At 42.1% G+C, this 27,222-nt stretch overlaps 1 protein-coding gene across 1 annotated transcript in view; it reads left to right on the top strand.

The window, feature by feature from the left end:
- LOC107186092 overlaps positions 1 to 27,222 on the top strand; it is a 76,180-nt gene that overhangs the window by 41,768 nt on the left and 7,190 nt on the right. The window contains 6 exon segments of the mRNA XM_015573898.1: positions 1,998 to 2,065; positions 2,155 to 2,415; positions 3,555 to 3,785; positions 7,834 to 7,895; positions 7,897 to 8,021; positions 26,492 to 26,637. Coding sequence (XP_015429384.1) covers positions 1,998 to 2,065; positions 2,155 to 2,415; positions 3,555 to 3,785; positions 7,834 to 7,895; positions 7,897 to 8,021; positions 26,492 to 26,637 — 893 coding nt within the window.

The raw sequence follows: 27,222 nt of genomic DNA, 5'->3' as shown, positions 1-27,222 counted from the left end.
CACAAATGTTGATCACTGATCAGACATCCTAATCCTGGCCATATTCTATCCACTGCTCAAACTGCCACATGTCTGTTTTGGCACATTGATCGGACAACTCCGAGACACTGTAATCCAAGCAACCTGTTCTCATACAATGACCAGTTGAACGTCGTGCAGTAATCAATGAGAGACCTCTCTCGCTGCGATAATTATACACAGCACGTACCCGTTTTCCAGCAAAGCGTCTCCCCTAAGATGTACAGTCATAAGGGATCCACAGCGAGATTATTACAATTTCGCGCATTAAAAGGCGGAAGAGCAGTTGTTCCTACGACGTTCCTCACGCTCTGCTGGCGAAAGGTAATTAGCTCTAATTGACTTGAAGAAATTAACGATCCCGACAGACGCTGCCCTAAGGGGTTTGTTCCTCGGCAGACTACAGCAGATGGAAACTGTTTAATATTTTTCATAATTACCAATGATACAGATGCACAAATTCACAGTCGAGTTTCTGCGTCGTTTACCTCTGAAACGAAAGGAAAATCTTTTTACTGAATTTAAACGCATCGTGACTTAACATTTAAATTAACGTATTTTCCATGAACAACATTTTATTTCTCATATTATGACGGGAGAAAATAGACTGACCTGTCCATTTCGAAACTAAAGCGGACCAAGTAAAGCGCAGAAAATATTCCCGGGAACTAGCGATCTGTACACGTCACAGATTGCCGAATACATTTTTCTGTATTCTTTTCATGATACATGAACCATCGATAGCATACGGGTATTTGTGTTCCGAAAACGTTTCGAACCGTGCGTCGCATCCGTGTATCGACGTGCCCGGATGCGCGCACACACAGATCCCGCGCGCGTGTTTGTCTTGTCGTAGCTACTTTTATGCTTCTCACATTGATGTTACGCTCTGAAACCAATTCAGCGTGCGGTGCATTTAAATGATGAGTGACTCCCGATAAACACACGGGAAAACGATCCGTGTCCCTTGCAGTAAAACTTCGAATCGTAAAAGATTTATAGGGATCCTCGGTTTTCCACGGTTTGAAAATAAATTCATACGTGATATAAAGCCATGCGATGGAACTGACGTAAATTACGTATCGCAGAAATATTCGCCTCGTCGGTATGTAATAGACTTAAAATAAATGTTTACGAAATTCCCAGAATCTTTCATCTCCTATCCCCTAAACTGACACCAGATCTCACAATTGAAGAGGATGCTTCTCGTCCTCGAGAGTCGGAATTTTCGTACCAGTTGTCAGATCAGTTCCTCGGTAGCATCTTCGAAACCTCCTAACACTACGGGAAACCAAACCCCCACGGCTCTGAAGCTTTCTGTTCGAAGATGTCCCATCAGCAGCTGGAAGTAAGGATGCGCAAATTTTCGACGGTAGGGGCAACGTAGGCGTGCACACATTCCACGGGCATTTGTACTCGTTGAAAAGACAAACTGCGAGACGCAATAGAGACAGCCACGGCGGTTACGAGGGGGAGGGTGGACGGGGGATGAATGGACCGGGAGCTGGGTCCAAGTAGTATCGCGTAGCTACTTAAAACTTTTGGAGCTTGTCTTGTGTCGCTACTAGTTGGCACCTTGCTTACTTAGCTCCGGTTTGCAACTCCTACCTTCTACCATAGTCTCCTTCTCTTCCTGGCTCTGTTCCTTCGTCCAGGTCCTCCCACCCTCCGCGCCCCCTTTTCCTTTCTCCGTGGATGTTCTTCGCTCCTGGTGCCTCTCTTCCTGCTGGCTCGAGACGAAGTTTACCTTTGTTTCTGTCCGTCAGCGCGATATACTTCTTGGCCACCGCCCGCGATTACCCTGGAAAATGGCGCCAACGTTGTGCTGCTTCAATAATTTCAGAATGAAAAGTATGAGTCCTCCGGGAACTTGATATTCATAGGGTTTTATGACGACATCTTTATAAGTGTTTGTAACCTGAGTGGTTGTACTTTTCTGTAAATAAAATTAACACACGTTATTCTCGATTTTGTTACAGGAAGGAGAATTGCTATCGCTGCATCGTGATGCACATGAAACATCCAAACGTGCTTCAGTATAAAGAAAGTGAGTCTCGTTTACGATCATAAGTCATCGTCGATAATGGGAAGCAAAGTTCCTGTGAATTATTCAGAAATCGAACGTTTCTTTTTCAGCCTACTGTAACACGGAGGATCCAAAGCCTAGCTTGTCGTCAACGTGCAACGCGTTGACCACAGACGACTGTCTCAATTCGTTGTTCCGCACGGGAGCAGCACCAATTCCCTGTCCCTTCAAAGGTCCGTTGGAGTTCTCGTACAGCCGTGGAGAGGAGGAGTGCAAATCGCCGTCCTCTACTGCGGAGACATGCACCCAGGAGTCGCGATTACTCTTGCGGTACCAGGCGTGCGCAAACGTTCTCTACTCTGAGAGTGTTGGTTAGTGACTTTCCTTCGTGACACTTTGTTTTATTCAACTTAAATCGTACCTGGAATTATCTTTTGTAGTGCTACTCATTGATCGAACTGTCCCAGATCTAAACCTGACCGATTTCTCAAACCTAACACGGACTTAACATATCGGCTCTGTTCATTAATTAGGCTAACTAACCTAAATCGGGTAAATACCCGAGCCTCACCACTTCTATCACTTAATCAATCTTGGGACCTAACCACTCTTAGGACCTAACCACTCTTAGGACCTAACCACTCTTAGGACCTAACCAATTTAAGACCTAACCACCTTTAGGACTTAACCACCTCTAGGACCTGACAACTTTTTGGACCCAACAACTTTTAGGACCTGGCAACTCCAGTGTCTGATAATTTTTAGCACCTGGTAACTTTTCGGACCTGACCACTCCTAGGACCTAATCGTTCCCAGAACCTAACCCTCTGTTCTGATCATTGATTAGCCTGAACCTAACAAATATCATAACCTCACCCAGAAGTAATCCGTTCCAAAAAAGTAACCCATATTTTAGCATCTACTGAATTAGGTTGCATGTTACGTTTTATAGCGCTATGTGGTTAGGATCAATTTCCATGAAGTTAGCTATCATCCTTAGAATGACTAGTCTGAAACCTTTCGAAGTCAGATTTGCAGAGCTGTGTTTCAGTCTTGCTCATCAGGGCAACGTAAGTCGTGTCGTTACGATTTCACCGCCATTAATAATATTCGGTCGCAACATTGATTAACACGGCACTGGGGTGCCTGTAACGCTCAATAAAGCTTGCGGCGTCGCAGTAAATGATTAATGGTCTTGTCAATTACCATTTGTTGCTCGGCTGGTCCGAACGATTTTCCGTGGTTATTACGGTCGCGATCGTATAAATGGACGAGCGTGGTCGGTACGAAAGCGCTGTATATAATTCATTCCCGGCGGTAACGCACGGTTTATCGACGTTTAGAATATTTCTGCCTCTAATTTTCGACAGTGATCGCGGACTAAATTCACACTTCATATTCCACTCGCCATTGTTATGAGTCGAGATATCGGGGAAGGCTTTCATATATTCACTAGGTCTTTCCTTGAAAGAACAATCTAGCAAGAATTTTGTTTTCTGGTCTTTTCTAGATGTGGAGCTAGAATGTTTCGCCACGTGGAAGGAGGGCAGCACGCACAATTTGGTCGCGCGGTTGCATCTGAAAACGATCCCTGATCGGGAAACGAGCAAGGAGGAGAGCTACAGATGCTTCATTTATCAGCAAACGTCGAACAGCTCGTGGAATTTGGCGCAAAGTGCCGATGCCGGTTGCAGCGGCTTCAGTGTCAATGACGCTGCCAAGACGTACAAGATGTGGCAGAGTGAGTATAATTAAATATTATCCCTGCGTTGCTAGGGTGTGAACTTTCACACGAATAATGTAGACTGTTCTGTAATGGTGTTTAAAAATACAATCCTCGATGAGTGTTCGAAGGCTTCTCGGCACTGACAAGGAGAGTATAACGAGGTTCAGCTTGGAAGTCTACAGCCAGTGATATTTGTTCCAGTCGCATATGGCCATTAGTTGATGAAACATGGAATGTTTAGTACCGCAGAACCTTCAAACACTCGTCGAGGATTTACTGTATAGTCATATAGCTTGATCAAATTATTTTGTCGCTGTGTATCTACGAAAGCTAACAGGACTGATAGCTGTAGGCGTGTTCAGATAAAGCTAGATCGTTCACTCATGATCACCTTGGTATGAGATCGACCGCGAGCGGTGGTAGAAACTGGCTTGGAAGAACAAGAGTACGTAAACTATGAGGGTGTCTGTGGACACCAAATCGAATTCTTGCCCCGTATGCCATCGGAACCGTGCGGTTGTCGACGACCAGGTACTTGGAATATTCCATGGTATCGCATAGCTGCACGTAACCTTACCAGATTGCGATGATTCTGGACGCTGCAGCCACGGTTAACCAAATTGAGGTGACGGTTCGAGCCGTGGGAGCGACGCCGGACATTCTTGGGTTTGATTTTATTGGACATTATACTCAGCTCGAATCTTTGACTGGTTGTATCTGATCGGACTAGAATGGAATTTCAGCTGACGGTACCATGAAAACGTTCGTCATTTTTATTGTTCCTCTTGTTGGCTCGATGTTTGATAATTTGAAGTATTCATTACAGTGGTCTTTGTATGCAATATTGATTTTTATTTGTTTCATTATTCGAACCGTGGAAGCTTTCGAAAACTCATCGTATTGCCTCTGGTTTGGTTTAAATAGAATCTTCATTCTTCGATCTCTATTCTTCGCATTGCGGTGGTCTGTAAGCGTAGGTATGAATAGACAATCGTATCAGATGGAGATGATTTTGTTTCTGGCTTCGCGGTAAACCGCATTCCGGTGGATTCCCGGGATATATGACTGATTGCATGTTGCCTGTACAAGCGCTGGGCGAGATTTATTTCGTGCCATATGGAACATGCGCCAGGTTCCAGTGACGTTTTCTGAATCCCAAAGTAATTTCTACTGATAACGATATTCAAAGCAACAACGTATAAGGGACGGACTTTATCATTAATCAATAGTTTCTTCGTTGTTCAATGGACTAATACTCTTATCTTTCTTAATATGCTCACAGAGTCATGTTAGTGATAATAGAATTTTCAAATTGGGAACTGGTTCTGCGTTGAATTCGATTCGTGCGCTAAGCAGATTAAAAATTTCTCAGCGCCGCGCGGCTGCAACATCAGGCCGGATGTTTCGTTAACCCCGTTCCCCGGCGTTGGTCCGCGTTTCCATTTAAACTTTCCAGAAGGCAGATTAGCCCCAGAATCTCGAAGCTCTCTCCACCACTTTTCCTACCTCGGATGGGTGAAGAGAACATTACTCACAGTAATGTCCTTTGGCCGAGATTTCGTTCGGGTTGAAACGTTCAGAAAGATATAAGGGCAGGGGAAAAGTATCCCCCAGGGACGGGATTTCAACTCAGAGTTTCTGTCTTTTCAAACCTTTGTGCGAGAAATGAGACAACTAAGTGGAATGAGAAAACAGGATTTCTTTTTAGAGGTAATAAGGATTACAGATGAGCGAAAGTAATAATAAATCAATTGACAAAACGCAAACAGAGTCAAACTTCTAAAGTCAGTTAACCAAACATGGTCAAACTTCGGAAACCACTTAACCAAACATGGTCAAACTTCGAAGACCACTTAACCAAACATAGTCAAACTTTGAATATCACTTAATCAAATATAGTCCAACTTTGAATATCACTTAATCAAACATGGTTAACTTCGAAGATCACATAATCAAACATGGTCAAACTTCGAAGACCACTTAATCAAACATAGTCAAATTTTAAATATCACTTAATCAAACATAGTCAAACTTTGAATATTACTTAATCAAACATAGTCAAACTCTAAATATCACTTAATCAAATATGGTCAACTGCGAAGATCACATAATCAAACATAGTCAAAGTTTAAATATCACTTAATCAAACATAGTCAAACTTTGAATATTACTTAATCAAACATAGTCAAACTTTGAATATCACTTAATCAAACATGGTTAACTTCGAAGACCACGTAATCAAACATAGTCAAACATCCAAAGCCAGTTATTTGAAACCTTCTTATGAATTGAACACTCCGAGAGAAGAAAGCAGAGATGAAAAACCTAGTGACATACATTGTGAATTCGGAATTTTACAGTAACTGGTATTTATCCTGCGGTAACGGTGTCGTTTAACACGAAATCCTGAGATACAGTCTTGATTTGCATCGAACAGCGAATGGAATTTCTTTCTCGGGGAAAGGACAATGGAACGGGAATGAAATTAATTCGAAACGGAATCAAGAACCACGGGTATCCGTAAATACAACGAAATAATATTGAAATAAGTGAAAGCATTGTATTGGATAACAAATTGTACTTATGTGTAGAGTTTCAGTAGTATTGGTCAGTACATAATCAAACAGTGGAATATACTACCTCATTCGATATTACTGTTATGTGACCCATTTTTACTGCAACATCGGCACCAAAAATAAATCAAACAGTGTGCGATTTTCTGTGTATCGGAAGGATGAGAAAATTGTACCAGGCAAAAAAAGAAGCTTAGAGTTCAGAATGGTTCACGGACAACGCAAAGCTCGTCCATAAACGCGCGTCAGCTTTGTCGTCTACAAACAGTTATCGTGTCGATGGTCGACTGCTCGCAGCTATCAATCACTGTGCACGAATTAATGGACCGTTAAAAATGCACAAGCGGCGATGTATATGCAGCGTACCAATAGGCGATCAATATATCGATCAGGAAAGCGATATCATTGATCCGCAAATGCTTGTTTGAAATATCCTCAGAAAAGTCACTGCACCAATATGAGAGTTTCACTTTTTCTTTCGAAAGTTTTCATTTATATGGTACTTTACAAACCATTAAACCGTTTTAATTAATTACGAATCTTCATGTTTCTATGAAGAGTTTTCCAGGAATTTAATAACCGATCGATGGACAAATTCATTCGGTGGTAACCCATTTAAATGCATGTTGGCAGCCCTGTTACATTAAGGAAAGATTTTCCGTCTGGAATTTCGGTTGCAACAGTTCCATTGGAATTTAAAATTAAAATTTCATTGAATCGGTGCACTACAAGGAGAGATTCAATAGTTTTTCTTTTCCACTTCGCTCCGTCACCGCCGATAGAAAGATTGGCACGACAGTCGTATAATTAAATGTATAGCAGACGGGGAACAGAAAAAGAAACGAAGTTTAACGGTGGTTTGGTTTACCAGCGCGAGAACATGGCGAACTTGAAAAGTCGGGAATGAGTTTCTAGTTGTATTATGCATTTCGAGGTTGGAATAACTGTGTTAGTGACGGAGTTATATTATTTCGAGGATAGAGTGAAGTCTGGTACACCATCGTCGCCACCATCCCTGTTCTTGGAAGTCTAATCGTATTTAACTTCCGTGAAGGATCAAACTTATCGGATCCTATACAGTGGATGATCGAATTACTGGAGCCACAGTACGAATAATACGTTTTTTTTTTTGTTTGAGTAGAAATAAAATCACAGTGTCAAGGTCTTTACACTGGATAATTTGTAATTAACTAATAATTTGATCCTTCACTCTAGTATCCACCATCATATTTTTATAACAAAATTAGAAAGAAATTCCTCAAACTAATTACGATGCTTATATAATTTTGTTTTATTCCAATTGCAAAATTAACGATTTTATTTAAAATATTCACAATGTTGAAACATACATGAAAGATGAGTGTTTTAAATTTAAGTGTCGTTTTAATAAAAGAATTTAGAGATATTTCTAATGTGTGTTTGTATGTCTATTTTCAGAAAATCCACCAAAACGATGTGCATATCCATCCTGGGTGGTAGCCAATAAACAGTGGCTAGCCTTAGATCGAATATCGTCTCGACTTCTGGCGTCGCCTTATAACCTGACGATGATTGATCGAAGGGAGACTCGTCTTCTCTGTCACTCCATTGCGCCGATCAACGATCATCATTATCATCATCCTTTGAACCCTGACAGAGAAAGTCAGGTGATGTATGTGGCGAAGGCTACCGTCGACTGGTAAGACTTTCAACTGTGTCGATCTTAGTACCTTTAGTCTTATATTTAAACAATGGAAACACAACTTTACAAAGTGATGAAGGCTTCGATGTTAAGACTAGAACGTTATTCAAGATAAGGTTCTTCCTTCAAATGTAGTAAATTTTCAAAAGACAAATGGAATTCAAGAAAATTCATTAACATTATTCGTGAGAAGACAGTTAACTCTGGGAACATAACTGCAGTGTCATTCTCTAAGAATAATAAACTGCAGCATTACCAACACACACCCCAGTAAGACACACCTAGTGTAATTATGACGGTATGCTACGATAATCCCTTCATTGCATACCAGAAGTACTCGTACTCTCATAAATAAACAGCGTATGCCGCATTAAACACGAAGATACTCCACTTTAGATGACTGTGTCGAGCACACACGTCGGAATGTCAATGTACGTTCCTCCATTGTCTTGGCTAAATCACTTGAAGAGGTCGCGAAACTTCGTAAAATTTACATTGGATAAATTAAAAATGACTGCACACTCAACAAAACCATTTAATCAAACATAGTCAAACTTCAAAGATCACATAATCAAACATAGTCAAACTTTTAACACCACTTAATTCCATATAGTCAAACATGAAAGACCACTTAATCAAACAGTCAAACTTTAAGGACCACTTAATCAAACATAGTCGAACTTGGAAAATTTTTGAATGGAACATTATACACCAGTCAATAGAATTTATTCACACCTGATTAAATAAGACGTTAAAGTATTACACTAAAATCGTTTTATTATATATCTGTTTTTCAGCATTCGTTTAACTATTTTCCACCCTACAAAGGAAACTACGGGACATTTATAACAATCGTACGAATTCCGTGTATCGCGTACCACTAGTGGATTTCAATAAAATTTATTGGATAGGTTTCATAAAAATTTCGCCCGCGAATCGTGTATCACAGTGACCGGGAAATATAATTTCGACGTTCCGTTCTGCAACCAGAGCAATTTTAACGCGCGGTATATTTTCCAAATGCTCGACAACATTCATTTTTTTCTCTCCTCGCTCCTAAGCGTCGTAGGCATTAAACCTAATTTTCGGGTTCGAACGTATATCCCAAAGTTTAAAATTAAGAGAGACAATCGAGCCAAAACAGGGACAGAGTAATAAAATGTTAAAGTAAGTGGGTCGTGAAGATGGTAAGAAACCGGAGCTTGCGCCTGACTTTACTATTGTGCCAGTAGAAAAGGCGTGTATCTGGTCAGACCTGTAGTAAACTCTGATACACTTGGCATGGGATCAGTTGCATCACTGGAATTGCGTATTTCCAAACTGTTTTCGCAAAGGTTACTGAACTAACTTCACCTGAAGCATGCAACATTGTATTTTAAAATGAAATTATGATTGACCAATGAATGTCCTCGCCCTCGAAATGATAGTTACTTCAATAGAGTCCCTACCCCAAACAGCTTCCTGCAGAAACGTAGAAACTTTTCGTTCTTTGCTAGACGTGCTCGTCGACCGCCGCAATCTTCTTCAATTCTCCGGTGTCATTTTCTCGTGCCAGGATCTCTCTTCATCCGTCAGGAAAATATGAATTCCGCGAAACCTGCTGCAGAAGATATAAAAGAATAACTCCCCCTGCCGTTGGGTAACTCCCTGCACGGGAAGAGTACGCTGGGCGAGAAGAGGGAGGGCGGAGGTCTCTTGCACGGTGGTTCTCATAAAGTCGCGAGCTGGCGCGTAATCGTGGGTATATTAAAGCGCGACGAGATCGGGCCGGAAGATTTCGCGAAATAAGAAGAGAAAAGCCTCTGCCGGGGACAGAGAGGGGTGGATAAGAGATGCGAGGCTAGGTGGACACGTGCGGGCCTGAGGGGACTGGAATATCGTCCACCTTTGTTTCAGGCATATTAAATGAGACAAAGTGACTGTATTAAACTAGCCTGGGTCCGGACATTAACTTTGATTTTCTCCCAGCTGTCTTTTTATATGGTGCAGTCGGGTCTGTAGCGACCGGTTGCTGGCTTCATGCGAAATTAGTAACAGTTAAGAACATTCACGATGGCAGATATTAGCCTTTGAAAGCATTAGTGGTATAAGTCCATATGCTTTTTAAATATAACATATAGAAGTCTGGAAAAAATCTTCTATACCGCCTTGTATTAAGATTATTTACTCAACACCTCCTATTGAGATATTAGTGAAGTTAGACGTGCACCATGTATGCCCACCGTAGAACGAAATAAGGACTATTTTCTTATGACAATAACTGAAATTCATCAAACATTTAATGCCATTAGTACTTCTAAATGCTACTGATGGGATAGTTTAGTCACCAATTGTAATACGACACTCGGTGTTCATGTATATTGAATTCATAGAATTGTAACATGACTAGGAAACGCTGGATCAGATAACACCTAGGCCTAATATAAACCTGGCACAACTCTGTATACATACTACCTAACTATCAAACGCATCACATACCTAACCATCAGACTTAACCACTACACCTAACACCAAACCTAACTACAAAACCTAACATCATGACTAACCATAAGACCTAACATCAAAGATAACCACAAAACCTAACACCAAAGCTAACCACAAAACCTAACACCAAAGCTAGCCACAAAACTAACACCACATCTAACCATAAGACCTAACACCACAGCTAACCACAATACCTAACACACCTAACCATCAAAACTAACCACAAGAGCTAACACCACAGCTAATCACAAGACCTAACACACCTAACTATCAAAACTAACCACAAGAGTTAACACCACAGCTAATCACAAGACCTAACATCAAAGCTAACCACAAGACCTAACACCACAGCTAACCAGAAAACCTAACACACCTAACCATGAAAACTAACCACAAGAGCTAACACCACAGCTAACCACAAAACCTAACACAAAAGCTAACCACAAAACCTTACACCAAAGCTAACCACAAGAGCTAACACCACAGCTAACCACAAAACCTAACATACCTAACCACCAGACGTAACACCAAACCTAACTAGTTAAAAAAGGTATTCACGCGATATGCCGCATTTCACGGTATCTCCCGTTCGCTGCAGCTGTCGTAGTCGTTAATTCTTCCATGCAATTATTACAATATCCATAGTTGGAACGAGGCCGCGTTCGAGCCTGGCGTTCTACCGGCTATTTACAGATCGATTAAAACGTCAACCAGCCATAAGTATTCTTCGTGGCCCTCGTGAAAAATGGCTTCCCGTCACGGAAGCTGCTTCGTGTATATAATAACCGGAGGGGGACGATATCCTCACTGTAAATCATTGTAAATTCATTTTTCTCTTCCCTCTCGTTGTTCCTGCCTCATCCTCATCTTGGAAGAACGTTCTTACGGTCGTCGAAACAAAGCCCCCCTTCTACGAGATTTATCGCGCGATCAGTGTCATCTTGACTGGTCGATCGAAACTTCACCGCGATCGATCCGTCCCCCCAACCCCTCCCACGGCTTCTGGATAATTTATGCAAAACGTTTTGACGATAATGGAGCACGTCCCGCTTCATCATTCACGGTGGCTCGGTGTATTTAGCTGTCGTTCCCGCGACAACGTGGACTTGCAGCTTGTTGGCATTTAATCTCTTCTAATTCTTGTAATATCTCTAATGCACCGAGGGCATTCGTGTATCATCGTGCCTCACTCTTTGTTCCGATGTAGAAGGAATGACCTGCATGGGTAACTTTATCTTTACAAACATCCAGACTTTAATTTGCTAATTCGTTGTGCTTCCAGGATATGTGATATTTTAGAGAAGAACACGTTTTCGTTTTGTCTATGTTAGAAGACAACTAGCCCAGACCCATTGAACATAATCCCAATCTGATCCGAAACTAACTCAAATTGTATTCCTTATCTGAACGGAACATTATTTACCAAGCTGTCGGCACTCAACAAGTTTATCCGAGAGTTTCCACCTGCTACGACAATAATTTCAGTAAATTCGATTAATACGCCAAGTTCCACGTGAGTCGGTAGCGTTTTTCTGCACGCGACCCATAGTGATTTTTAGTCTGTTTGCTGTTACTTCCATGTTCGAGTGAAATCGTACGATTACTATCATTATACTCGGCGGTAATTACAATACAAGGATCTCTTAACTTGTTATCGCCATTAAATCGGATAATTGCTCGCGCAGAAAATTTACCATCGATGCGAAACAGTTAAGCCTGAACGCATGCAAGCTACTCAAACCATCCTCTAAACGGTAAACTTCCTCGAAGCTTGGAAATTGTTATCGACGAGAAACATCGTGTAAAATTATTTGTTGTTTTTTTCGGCGTGGTGGGGGGACAGGTGAGCACGGCGGCAGTCATTTTTCACTTTACTCCCAACAAAGGCTCCGGTGACTCAGGCCAGCCGTGTAATCATTTAGCCCGGCCGCTGACAACGCCGCGCGAAACATGAATCCCCGGGTTCATCGAAGAGTAAAAAGTAAACCGCAATGACCAATCGATACCCACTCCCCTCGCGGTGTGCAATTTTTGCACGTGTTTCGCGATGGTAACGGCCGGTTTTACAAACCGGAAGCCCACCCGGTAACACGGCACCGCAAACACGCGTCACAATGTAAACGATTAACCTTTCGTAGTCATCCACTTGTAATTGTTCACGGGAGGGGACCGCGTGCTGTTGCAACATAACACAGGAACCGACTACCTATACATTGATAAATATTCGGGCAGCCATTGTGCGCTCCACACGCGATCGATATTTCCGTGCGCTCTCCTTTCCGCCGCGATATTTACGATTGTTGTTCCGGTTCCCCGTGAGCGAACAGAGGATGCCTTTGCCCCACAAAGGACCTTTGTTTCCATGGCTACCGGAATTCTTAAGGTGATGACTTCATCAGGGAATTTATGGCACACCGAGTTATCTTAATCCTGCGGTTACTGCACCGGCACAATTGCGTTCCCGTGACGGAGTTCTCCGCGGTACAGTTGGAAACACTGGCAAAGCGTAACGGTCATGCTGCCTGCGTCTGACGCACTCGCCGCCAGAGGGCCATTGAACCGATCGCTTTCTCGCTGTTGCTTGGGCCACTCGTGATCGCTATATAGAGCTTGGAGTACTAGGTGGCGCTGGTGATTGCTTTTTCTTCTACTTAGATTAATTGAGTGAGTGCACAATCAATTCCAACATTACCAGTTAAAAGGGCCATACGCTCTTAAGGACTGGACACTATACTCAAGGATCTAAGAGAAGCTAGGTCTAGTGCTAGGTCTAGTGACAGGTCTAGTGTTAGGTCTAGTGCTAGATCTAGTGTTAGGTGTAGTGCTAGGTTTAGTGTTAAGTCTAGTGCTAGGTCTAGTGCTAGGTTTAGTGATAGGTTTAGTGCTAGATTTAGTGCTAGGTTTAGTGCTAGGTCTAGTGCTAGGTTTAGTGATAGGTCTAGTGCCAGGTCTAGTGCTAGATCTAATACTAAACCTAGGGTTAGGTCTAGTGCTAGGTTTAGTGATAGGTCTAGTGTTAGGTCTAGTGCCAGGTCTAGTGCTAGATTTCATACTAAACCTAGGGTTAGGTCTTGTGCTAGGTATGGTGTTAGGTCTAGTCCTAAAAAAAGGAAGGTAGCTTTAATGACTGGAAATGCAGGTCCCTTTAAACAATTTCCAGTAATAAAAATTGACGTAGATTATAGCCGGAGGAACAAAAAAAGTAGCATTACTGACGAACCCACCAACAGGCTCGTCATCAAACGCGTTCGTGTTTCTAACTATTATCGCAAGAAGTAATCTTAGGAATCTTCGCTGTGACCTGAGTTTTCAGAAGATTTGTAACGATTCCGATCCGATTTTTGGAGAAGTAAAACATCGTTCCGAGTTCTCGGGGTTTCCAGTAATTGCCTTCTGCACGGTTTGCACAATTCCCAGTTAAATCGTAACTTTCTACCACCGACGACGTGGCCGGGTACCGAAGAGATTAAGTGACCGGTGGAGAGCATATTTCTGCGAATCGTTAAGAATTAAGGTGGCTCCCGGGCGTCGATACGGGGTTATTGAATTAGAAAGACGGTACATAAATATTCGCGGCGTCGAGAGATATCGATATAGCCGGTTCGATCGGATACGTGACTATTACCGTAGACGATGCAACAGGAGGGAGCCGCGACCTTATCCGGGAGAAATGTTCTTATCGTGACTATATATCGGACCGGAATACCATCGTGTACTACATAAAACTTTCGTTCGATTGAACGCGACCGCGGCGCGAGCTCGAAACGACCCGGCGAATGTATTTTCTTCGGGGTGGAGTTGCGCTTTCGACATGGTTACGCGTATTACCTTAACTTTCGGCACGTTCGCGTTCCAAGATCAGCGGAGTAGCATTTTGACGGTCAGTAGGAATTTTATACCATAGTAACAATTCACTGAAATAGTTAGGTCTCTGTTAGGACTGAATTGAAGGGTGTTGTGTAGGCGATCGATAGCGGTGGCAATCATTTTTCAAAAGTTAGGCATGCATTAGGCTCGGTCGGTCTGTTGTTAGGTCTAGGATTAGGTTAGGATAATGGTTAGATGATGTTAGGTCCTATCCCTGCTGGGCGGGAATTAGAATACACCAGCAGTATTCCCTGCTTGTCGTAAGAGGCGACTAAAAGGGACAAACCTTCGTGAGACTCCTTTCCACCTTCACGTAAGGTGAAACGGCGTTAACAAAACCGGGAGACAAATCGGTGACCGGTCATCTTCCCCGAAATCATGTTTACACAGTTCCAGGGGAGATGCTGTGGGTTAGGATGGAGGGTTTAAAAAAAAAAATAGATGATAGGTCCTGGCTGGGTTGTGTTTGTTCAGGATTAGACCTATCTCGGGTTGTGCTACATTTGGGCTAGGTCTGGGTGAGATCGTCTAAGACTTGGGCTAGGTCTAGATCACTATTCCCCAAAATTGCTGGAATTACGGCGTCGTTTGCCTTCGACAAAGCGGAATGGGCGATTCCATCAGACACACAATTCAACCGGCTCAAATAAACCCGGAAAGCCCGATGAGCTTCAGTGATTCGTAATCATCGGGGCTCGTTTTTACGCGGCTGCAACTTCCGGTTCCGGTTGATTGTCACACTTCCCCTTATCTTTTACGGTCGCCGTGTACTTCCCGCCCGCGGATTAAACCGCCGATATAGACCCTTCTCGATTTTTATTTCCCCGGGCGTCTAGCATGCCAAGCGCGGGGCCCCTCCGTAATTCTGGTCCGCGATATAAAACCGGAAGATCGTTATACGCGACCTGAACGCTGACCGGAAAACGAGTCATCTCCTATCCCACGAATATTTACAGCTCGTAACTTCGCCACTGTCGTCTCCGGGCATTTCCGCTGCGTCCACGTTTCTGCATACTTTCCACGATCCGTAACTCGCGGACTGACGAAACCGGTGTGGATCTTTGATGATCCGTAGAATTGAATTTCTTTTAGGGCAGGGTCCACGCGGAGATTGTGTCGCCGGCGACCTGGCTACTTCAATGCACCTAGACGAACAATATCTTTAGTGTCCTATCAGATTTTGAGGATCGGAAATCCGTACTCAGATTTTAATGGCATTCTCGGATATACTCGGGGGATATCACGCATAGAGTGATATGAATGTTCCAAGAGATTTTATGGAGCCAAGATTCCTACAGAATGGAATTATCCGAATTTAGTACAAGAATTTATTATCAAAAAAGTTACAATTAGGCTGATATTGCCTTTTGGGATCCCTTTACGTCTTCACATTTCGTGTTGATTTCTAAATGTTCATTCATCTCAACAGTTCGCAATATTTGTATTAAAAATCGACAATAGTCCACTTTTCTACATGCTTTTCAATTTTATATCCATTTACATACTGTGTTTCACAGTTGCACGGGGATACCGAGCAAGATGCAAATTTATTGAATATGTTATTGTCTGTTCAAAAAATATTCTGAACCTTAAAACACATACGTTGGATGTTTTATTCCTAACAATAATCTGTTATATTTTTATGTATAAATTTTTCCATTACTTTATAACACATTGTAGCGGTTTTATTCTGTTAGTACTCTTTCATCAAGCTTTCGCTACTATATTTTCCACTTCGCAATATGCGCTAACTCCCACGCTTTGTTTCGCAGTTCCCCGTTTTATGCTCCTCTTTGTGGGCCGCTTTTTTTATTTCACTACCATGAATCCTGTATTTATTTTAGTTCGCCCTACTTTTTAATATTTCCCTTTGTTTTTCGATATTTTCAATTCTCTGTATTTTCGTTTAGCCTCTTCTGCTGCTGACTTTAACCTTCTCTTTACAGATGTATCTGTTTTAAATATTTAATCTACTTTATGAGTTCTGCTTCCCTCTCACTCGTATCTATCTATAATGATTACGATGACTAACCTAATTATTTAAACTGTCTTAACATGTTTACATGACGTGTTTCAAAAGCTTCTGACCATAATTGGAAGGCGACGAATTTTTTTACCAGATTTTTCGGGAGTTTTCTCCTTAAAACCAATCCATTTTGAATTATTTATAATAAAAAGCCATTTGTAGTAAAAAATACCATAGGTATAATGTGACAATAAGCACCTAATTATGCAATTACACAAGAAACGAATATACGTATTGGCATCACCCAGGTTCCACTCAGAACCTCATCATCCGAAAATTGCCCCGGACGTTTAAAACAACGTAGCTCGTCGTTATCGGATTATCGGCTGGCATCGAGCATGGTACAATTTAATGACCTTCTGTTCCGCTTCACTTTTCCGTTGTAGTTCGTCGATCCCGCGAAACAACTGCGGAATGTTCGACATCCACAGGATCAAAAGTACCAGCCACGTCCACCAATCCCTGTTTCGTTGTATTGTTGCCCCAGGGTTCATGTTTCGGATTGTTGGGTTAACCGGCGAAAATTATTCCGATGGTTCCGAAAGCGTACAAAGGCAGCCCCATAATTATCAGGACGGTAGTGCTTGTGCTCGGTAAACTATTCGACAGTGGAGAAAACGCGGTTCCACTGAGATTGGGCTCCGGCTCCCCGTGTCTGTGAATTGATTTCGTGATTCCCGACATTCCCCCGGAATTGGGCGGGATTCTTTTAAGGGAATTGAAAAGTCGGGGGATACGAGCACGGGACCTTTTGCAATAAGCTTTGAATATCGAGACTACGGGAGACCGAGAAATTATTCTGTCGTCCCGCCGTAATCCCATAGGCGATTTACATGACCCAGTTAACCATTTTCATCCGTTCACAATTCCATGTTAACATGGGATAGCGGACCTTAGTGCCCCAACAAACGCTAGCTTGATATTGCAACAACAGAGAAAACAGACTTACACTTCTGAAAGTTACTTTATATTTGACCTAATACCAGACATAGTATCAGACCTAACATCAGACCTCTAACAGTAGACCTCTAACAGCAGACCTCTAAGACCCCTAACATCAGACCCCTAGCACCAGACCCCTAACATTGGAGCCCTAACATCAGACCCTAACATCAGACCCCTAGCACCAGACCCCTAACATTGGAGCCCTAACATCAGAGCCCTAACATCAGAGCCCTAACATCAGAGCCCTAACATCAGACCCTAACATCAGACCCTAACATCAGACCCCTAGCACCAGACCCCTAGCACCAGGCCCCTAACATCGGAGCCCTAACATCAGAGCCCTAACATCAGACCCCCAACATAACCTTACCTTACATTTAGCATGGCTTTCAGATAATTCAGATATTCATATTTATCGGTGTTAATTGGTGAATATCCCATAGCACCTGTACAAAAAAATCGTTGTTTTATCTAAAATGTCAAGGGAAACCATTAGACTTGGTTAACACTGTAGAGTGTCCTGAACTTATAGTGTGCCTTGATGTAACCAGATGGACGCTAAGGTATTGACAGAAGGTCCTTAACATCAGACCAGGATACCTAACACCCTAACAATACCAATTTCGGAGAAGAACCTTGCTTCTCGTACATCAGGCAGGTGTAGCACGTCCACATCGCCATACATAATCCCTCTTCTTGGCACCTGACAAAAAAATTCGGGTTTCACTTGCACAAACCAGGTGTATACACCTGTGCGGAGCATGCACCTTTCGAAATGTTCACACGGATGATTCGAGTCACGTAGTTCACCGGTAATATACGAAGGACACGTTTTCATCCCCCTTTGCTCACCTTGCTGCCGTTCCCGGATCCTCAACGGGGTTAAGGAGCGAGCGTATGTAGCGCGAGGATATAGGGGTTGGCTAGGGGTGGCGAACGGTTGGGGGTCCACCTCCGGCACGAAGTAAACAAGCGTGTCTCTTCCTGTCGACGGAGATCGACTTGGCTGGGAAGTTCGACGTTTCGCCGGCCAATCGGCCGGAAAATTGCTCGTTGACCGGAGATCTAGCGACCGGAAGCGCACCGCTCGTATCCGGGCCGGTGCGCCCAGGCCGCTGGTGAAATTATCCACTGTGTATACCGCCGAATCGTGGCTTCGATACTACGCCATGTACCGGCGTGTTTCACTTAATTGATGTCCCTTCCGTGCACAATGAAAGAACAAGTCAATTATCAGGTGTTCGCATGAATGATTCTATATTTCGGTCTGTGAAATTGCAATGTGGATTGAATCCCATATATTTCCCCGTTTTTGACGAAGATTATTAATTATTGTAGAGTATTAATATTGTTGATCCGACTAGAATGTTGGGCCTGATGATATTTATATTGATATTTGCTTTGTGGGGATTTATCTTTAATACAATCTAAGGTGGTATACAGTAGGAGGAATTGTGGAGGCATCTCTGGATCAAGACATGTAGTATTTACTGCCATGTATAGTGGCCGTTCAATAAAATATGAGCAACTTTGCAGAGGCTACTGTGCCTTGCCCCCTAAGTTGAGGGACTTAACCTAGATCTAATCTGGATGAATAATTAAGGAGATGGCTACAGTGGTGAACCGTACTATAACTGTGGATTGATAACAGACCAGTTAGTTGTAGATGAATGCATAGATTAATTCTGAGGTAGGGAGTAAATACAGGTTAGGTATTCATTGGTTAGGTACGTAAATACATGTTAGGTATTCAGAGGAGTCTACGGTGTATTTTCGAGACACATCGGGATTAAGTACAGTGATGTTTGAGTTAACTTTCTTGGTCTTCATTACATATGGTGTTATATCATAAACTAGGTCATTATGGACTTCTAGTGTAAGTATATGAGATACAATCAAGTCCAGAATTCAGTCCAGTTACATTTGTGTTGAATTTTGGTCAGTTGTCTTCAGGATACAAATTGTGATTAGGCTAGCTCTAAATTGATTTTTGCTCCCACAACTGTTTTTAGATTAGGTCCATCTTACCTATAAACTAAATAAAAGTAATTGTATAATTATTCAGTTGAGTCTCGATTGGTGACCCTGGCATAGAGTCTGCCTTAGTTTAAGTATAATTATCTACGGAATCATAAAAATCGTCACGTTTCACAAGTGTATAGTTCCGTCAATGTTTAGAAAAAAATAGACACCACTCCAGGTTCATCCTTCACATTCGTGACTACATAAAAGAAATCCCAGCCTTCAGACTGAACAGCTAAAGGTGCAGTAACCCGCGACAGTGCCGCAAAATTACTCAGCAATTTGCCCCCACCCCCCTCCCAGAGTCTTCTTGCACATTTCCCTCAAGTCCCGCCCGTTGCTCCCTCTGTCACTCTCCTTGCATTTGAAATAATACCCATGGCTCGTCGAAATTGGTCGTCGTTCCCGTTCGATTCGAAAATGTTCGGCGTCGTTGGAACGAGTAGGGAGGAGCCGCGGCTACGTACGTACATCTCTCTACCGTAGGGACCATTTACGGGCAACGAAGCCTTTTCCCACCCCACACCGCCCCAATGCTTTCCAGACCCCTTCATCCTTCCTTTTCTTTCCCGTCCCTTCGATTCTCCGAGCCCCCGACCCCCTTCGGCTCCTTTTCTTCTTCTCCTCCCCAGTTAACTATCTTCGTGATGAAAGTACATCAGACAGCGTGCTCTCTGGAGCGTGCTGCGTGCGATATCCGCCGGATGTTGCGGCTGCAACTGCGGCTGCGGAGACCGCTGTTCGCCGCTTCTGATGCGGGAACATTGAATCGAATGTAGTCGGGGTTGCGGGAAACCAACCAGCGATAAGTGGGAATCGAGGGAAGGATCGTGGAACTGGAAGGACTTGGGCGGGAATTTTTTTGCTGCTGCCCTGGACGCTTTTGATCTTGGCTTTGGCGGAGGATATTTTATGTTATGCATTGGGGAATTTAAGCTGGCTGTGATCTAGGCTTTTCTGAACACTACCGCAGCTTAAGCTAACGGATAGTCCATAACAATATGTCTATAGGATTCATTAGATCTGAAACACCCTGTGGAACGGAGGGAAGTAGCCAATAATAATAAAGAACATAGAAAAGTTACTGATAGTACATAGCAGAATGTTTATGGAAACCATCAGATTTGAAGCATTCTGTAGAAGTGGAAGCAGTTAATGATGACAAAAACTGTCTAATCTTGTATATATAGCACTGATAGTCCATAGCAGAATGTTTATGGAAACCATCAGATTTGAAGCATTCTGTAGAAGTGGAAGCAGTTAATGATGACAAAAACTGTCTAATCTTGTATATATAGCACTGATAGTTCATGGCAGAATGTTTATGGAAACCATCAGATTTGAAGCATTCTGTAAAAATGGAAGCAGTTAATGATGACAAAAACTGTCTAATCTTGTATATCTAGCACTGATAGTTCATGGCAGAATGTTTATGGAAACCATCAGATTTGAAGCATTCTGTAAAAATGGAAGCAGTTAATGATGACAAAAACTGTCTAATCTTGTATATAGCACTGTTAATCCATAGCAGAATGTTCATAGAAACCATCAGATTTGAAGCATTCTGTAGAAGTGGAAGCAGTTAATGATGACAAAAACTGTCTAATCTTGTATATATAGCACTGATAGTTCATGGCAGAATGTTTATGGAAACCATCAGATTTGAAGCATTCTGTAGAAGTGGAAGCAGTTAATGATGACAAAAACTGTCTAATCTTGTATATATAGCACTGATAGTTCATGGCAGAATGTTTATGGAAACCATCAGATTTGAAGCATTCTGTAGAAGTGGAAGCAGTTAATGATGACAAAAACTGTGTAATCGTATAAAAAGAAATTCTGAAAAGAAGAACGATGCTTGTAGACAAGAAATCGGAACAGTGAGGGGGAGTGGATAAAGGGCCGGGGTCGTCGCGATAAATAAAGGAAATCACAGCGGGTCAATAGTGCACACGATAAAATACAGGAAAAAGAGATCGCGAGACAGGCGAGTGCAATGAGGAAAGAATAACCGGTGTAGGTAAAAAAGGATTAGAGTAGTACCTTCGGAGGATTGAAAAGGGGAACAGCTGCGGTAAATACGACGAAGGGGGAATCAGTAGAAATGGGGGATAACGGAGGGTAAGTCCTATGCTCAGGTGGGCAGGGTACCTGTCAAATTGACCGCATAAGCGTGCTCCTTCCATTGAATCGTCTAACGACCGAACACAAATTAGATTGGAAGCTTCCGGATTGCCGGGAGGAAAAATCAGGATCGGTTTTCTGCATCTCGTGTCTTCCTGGAAACGACTGATGAAATCGGGGCGACGTGACATTTTTCTGCTTCATTAAATACTTAAACCAACCAATTAGACAAATCGTGAATATTTTTCTCATCATTCCACGAAATTTGATATTTCAAGGTATAAAGAAAAATATTTTTTGTCTCCACTGTACACCCTATATGTTCAAATAATAATCTGAATGCAAAAGTAATGCTCGAGGCTTGTGATTAAAGTACTGTAAATGTTTTACGTAACAACAATATAATCTGGGAACAATTTGTGCTTGCTTTTCAAATCGATAGCGCCTTTCCGTCGAGTACCTATCCCTATAGGATAACAGCAGAATAGCGAAAAGGTGGCGAGAATGGGATTATACCGGTTACATTTGTGCTTCCTCGAGAGGAGAGGGTTGGAAATGTACACAAACCCCGTAAGAAGCCAGCATCGCGCCCTCGGGAGTGCTACCGCCGTTCGAGACTTCGCTGGGTACACCCCAGAAAGCCAAATGTAAATGACTACTGCCGCAGCTCAATTAATTAAATTAGCTTTTCTTCCGTCATCGCGCCCTGTTCCATCCCTCTCTTATCCGGAAGGCGAGTCAAAATCGAGTTTATTAGAGAGTTTTTGGATCCCAGAGAATCTAAGGAAAAACAAAAATGAGGCACTGAATGTATCCCTATTAATTACTTCGTGTTTGACTATGTTTAGTAAAGATTATTACATACTTCACGACGTCAAACTTTGTTCTAAATTCTAAAACACCAGAAGACATGTAATGAACTGTAAATGTGATTTTGATTGTTTTGGTCTGTCTCAGTTTGATTTCGCTTAGCCTGATTTGAAATGGTTTGACCTTGTTTGACTATGTTTAATGAAGATTGTTGCATGTTTCACGACGTCAAACTTTGTTTTAAAAAACCAGAAGACTGTAAATGTCATTTTGATTACCTTGATCTGTCTCAGTGTAATTTCGTTTAACCTGGTTTAAGATGGTTTGACTTTGTTTGATTCAGGAAGGTAGAAGGCACTTTTCAACTATTGGAAAATTTGCGTGGCTTTATGCTTGAAAATAATTGCAAAAAACTGCAACAGATTTGGATACGCTGATTCAAGCTGGGTGAAATTGTGTCAACTTAAACAAACTACAGTAATGTCTGGATGAATGCGACGTACTCGGGTCCATTTAGAAGCATTCATGGCAAAGCAGAAAGGTTTTCAGCCTCTCAGAAATTTGTTTCGTGCCCAAAGCCGAGCCACTGCTTAGCTTCAGTTTACTCTATTTTGATTGGTTCCAGAGGGGGACTCCTCCAGTGGTGGGAATAACGCCGTTTCTCGTGTTGCATTCATCGAGAAATAACTGTACGTCAAACTAAACGAAACTATGCCAATCAGAGATATTTTATCCTCTGTATTTGATTGAATTTGCTATAAAATATGCTTGCAGCTGTATTTCAAAGGAATATTTTCTCAAGTCTCGTCCTCTTTACTTCGTTCAAACCTCGTCAAACATGTCTAGTTCGCGACCGTCGTACGGCGTATACTTTTCGAGTAACTGTATTTTCCTTACGATCTCTTGCGCCATGAAAACGAACATAAAGTCCCGTGTATTACTTCCTGGTGGCTCGTGAAACTCGCCGGGTCTCGCGCGATCGGAGAAACGCGTACGGGATTTTCGGGTTTATATAACTCGACATTCTTACGGGCGCGTTTCGAGGATTATTGTTATGACGACAGATCACCTTTCCGTTTCAAAGGAATAGTTCTCGTTCCCCCTGGTGAATGAAACGACGATACTTTTTTGAGCCCCGCAAAAATTACTATTGTCAATTGATGTTTTATTAATGGCTGAGACCTTTTTTTATATACGGGGACCCCGAAACTTCGCGATATCGGAAATTCGCTACTTTTCAGCGAATCTGCTTTATGAATATTATTTCGGTGCTCTTAGGGTTTTACGATTCCCGGAGGAATTGAGCGCGTTTTACGATCCCATTGGATCGTCCGTGAGACCAGGTCCAGTCACTTTTTGACGGAATCAACGTCGAGTTATTCCTCGCTAGTTACAATATGTGATCTGGACTACGAAAAGGTGGCTAATGTCTTAAGGTATCGATTTTTATAAATTGAATTTTTATATTTCCTTTCTTAACCCATTATCTTATAATATCGAGTCAGACTCGTGGTGACAATATCAAAATGGATTCAACAAACAAAAATATTATTCGTTTTCGTTGAGTGAATCTGAAATACTAGTTTACTGATATTAATATTTAATATTAATATTAAATACACGAATTCCTTTTGTTCCTGGGGAATTATTGGTGGTAAACTTCTTCGGGAGACAGCAGACATTAAGAAAATCATAGGGCAAGGGGTTAAGTAAGTGTATTACAGTAGAAAGGAAAGAACCGAAAGGATATAGTTGACTCCCTGCCGATTTCATGAGCAGGAGTTGCATATTTAACTTCAACAGCTTCTTCCTCGAGAAGTAGTTTTCGCGTATTAACCATCATTTCGTGATCCAAGTCATGTTTCCTCGATACAGCTCCGTAATTTCGACCTCTAACGGTTCAGACAACCGGTAAAAAGATTTTCATATCGTTATAATAAAATTACAAGTTAATACAACTTCGACCCGCAGAATGTCGAATGGTGGCACAGAGGGGTGGGTCTGGGTCGGGTTTTTATGAAAACGAGACACGTCTAATAATCGAGCCGGTAAGCCGTAAAAGCTGGCGGCGGCCAACAAAGAGGGAAAAGAAGGAAATAAGGCAGGGGATGGGAGGAGTGAAGGGGGTCGATGTTGGCCAGACCTTGAGCGGGTGGAAAACAAGGGTAAAGGACCTTAAATCTCCTGGTCGCTTCCGTGGCCGGGCAGGATTAAGATTTTATTTTATCAGGACGTTTCTTAACGGCTGCGCGTTAACTTTAACGTAATCCTTTTACGACCCGGGTCCCGCTTTTACGACGAATCCGAGCACTTCGGAACCGCGCGTGTACGCGAGTTCATAACGGCCCGTTGAAACTTACGCGGGTGGGGCAACGCATGTGATCCGTTGCTTTGTGTCGTTTTAGATATAAACAGACACTTGTTACTACTGCCATGGGTACCGCCTTTCGAAAGTTTAGGGCCAATGTCTTGCATCAAAGTCGGTTGTGAATGTTTATCATTCGCACTTTATTGGCACGCTGGAACCTTTCTTCCCTGAATTACCTAGTATGTACTTAACTCCTATGGGCCACAAAATGGACTACCGTGGAGCCTTCCGTATCTGGACTAATAGGGAGACGTAAGTGTTCGTATCATAGAATGAACAATTTTTTTATGTTAAACATGATTTATTTAAATAGAGATCAATAGAGAGCGTTTGGTTCGGATAACGGAACGTTCGGATATTAGGGTATTCTTTACTGTACAGTAAATCATCGATGAGTGTTCGAAGGCTCCTCGCTACTAGTTGTGTAGATGTCATTCCCACAAGTCAATCGTCCCCTTCAAGTGCATAACTTATTGGCACACCCACCCCCCCCCTCCATTTTGGTTGCCAGAGTTCGATATTTTGGCAAAAAATAGATTTGTGAGGTATTGGAACGAAAGTTTTGAAGCGGTTCTGAGTTTCAATCTCTCATAGAGTCTTCACTGTATTTTCATATTTATGTGAGCTCAAACTTTAGGACAGCTGTGTATATCATTATCATGAATTCTAATTGATTTTCTAGAATCCTAGTAAAGCATAGAAATATAATGACGGTATCAGCTGGTTTGTTCGTCGTGAAACGATTAGACTTATAATGAACAGCGTCAAGTAAGAGGAGTAGATGCTCGAGACAGTATTGGCCGAGCAGTTCCGCCAATTTGAATAAGGGAGGCAAAATAATGGAGCCCTTCGGCCGGGACAGCGTATTACGTGTCAAGGTGTAATAAAAAACCCCGTAATAATGCCATAAGTCGGGCGGAAATTTTTTAAAAAGTTGGCTCGTTAAAGGGGAGAGCGACTCCGCGGAAATAGAATTGATGCCAGTTTTATTGGTATCGATGGTTTAGTTTCGTACGACGTCTTAATGAGTGTTTCACTTCCCCCTCGCCCGTTAAATCATCCGTAATAGCCCGAGCGTGCCTTATTTGCCTCACCAAACATGAAAATGCATGGGGCACGCTTCGGACGGTCATCATAACCTACAAATTCAACAAATCATTTTGTATTACTATATTTATCCATTCATTGTTTACTATTCCGGCACTATTCATTCACTATTCATTCACTATCCAGTCACCATTCATTCGCTATTCATTCATTATTTATTCACTATTCATTCATTATTTATTCACTATTCATTCACTACTCATTCACTATTAATTCACTATTCATTCACTATTCATTCACTATTCATTCACTAGTACTTCACTATTTATTCACTAATAATTCATTAATAATTCACTATTCATTCACTATTCATTCACTATTCATTCACTATTCATTCACTATTCATTCACTATTCATTCACTATTCATTCACTATTCATTCACTATTTATTCACTAATAATTCATTAATAATTCACTATACATTCACAACTCATTCACTATACAGTATATTAATTAATTATTATTTAAGTCATGAAATTTGTCGGTTAAAAAAATAAGCGTACAAAGTAAATTACAGCTTATATATCCAATGTAGAGCCTAGAGTGTTTCAGACCTAATTTCCGGTTACTCTGTTCACACAGACGTTCGGTCGATTTTCACCAACAGATCACTTTGTAAAGATGTTTTTCGGACCGTTTTCAGTTCATTTCGATGGTATCGAGTGAATGGCCCGCTGGAAACATGTAACGAGAGGTTTCGCCTTCTTTTTCCAGTACCAACGGTTACATGTGCCTGATGTTCCATCGAAGGGACGACCACATAATAGAGATGCAACTGTCGGAATGGAGCCAACAGACCGAGAACGTGTGCAACTCGAGCATGTTTAACTCCCGCTCGACGCCGTACACGACGTTCATTGGTAAGTCAATTACGATCATTTATTAACACTTCCACCGCGTGAAAGTCGTCCAATATTTACACACACGTACACACAGACACGGTCCTCGAGGTGCTTTAAACGTCGTCGGGATCATTCGTTTAGCGGTCGTGGCGCGTAAGCATGCAAACGTGGTTCCAATTTCGAGAGAGAAATAATTTAAGAGCCAGAAGACTCTCCAGTCCACATAAAATCCGAAGTTTCCCGAGCCAATGCAAACTTGGAACAGATAATGAAATTCCACGGTTCACTGTACAGAAGACCTTCCCCCCCCCCCCCAAAGCAAATGAATAACAGTTGTTATCCGATGGAAAATTAATCGTATTGAAAAAAAAGAACGCTTAAATCGAAACAAAAATCTGAAGTGACCCCTGTACCTGTGGAATACGTGTTTCGTAATCAATTGCACCGATTCGCTGGCAACGTTTCATTCAGCCAGTGATGACGATTTCCCTCGTTAAATATTCCATCGAGTTATTGGTATTTAAAAATCAACGCGAAAATCCGTTCACCGTGTCCAATAATGTAATGAAATTTCCAGTCGGTTCTTTCAACCTGAAACTGGTG

Source organism: Dufourea novaeangliae, unplaced genomic scaffold (assembly GCF_001272555.1).
Source record: "Dufourea novaeangliae isolate 0120121106 unplaced genomic scaffold, ASM127255v1 scaffold72, whole genome shotgun sequence".
NCBI lineage: Eukaryota > Metazoa > Arthropoda > Insecta > Hymenoptera > Halictidae > Dufourea > Dufourea novaeangliae.
The sequence above is the reverse complement of the archived record's forward strand: the minus strand, read 5'-3'. Positions and strand labels throughout refer to the sequence as shown.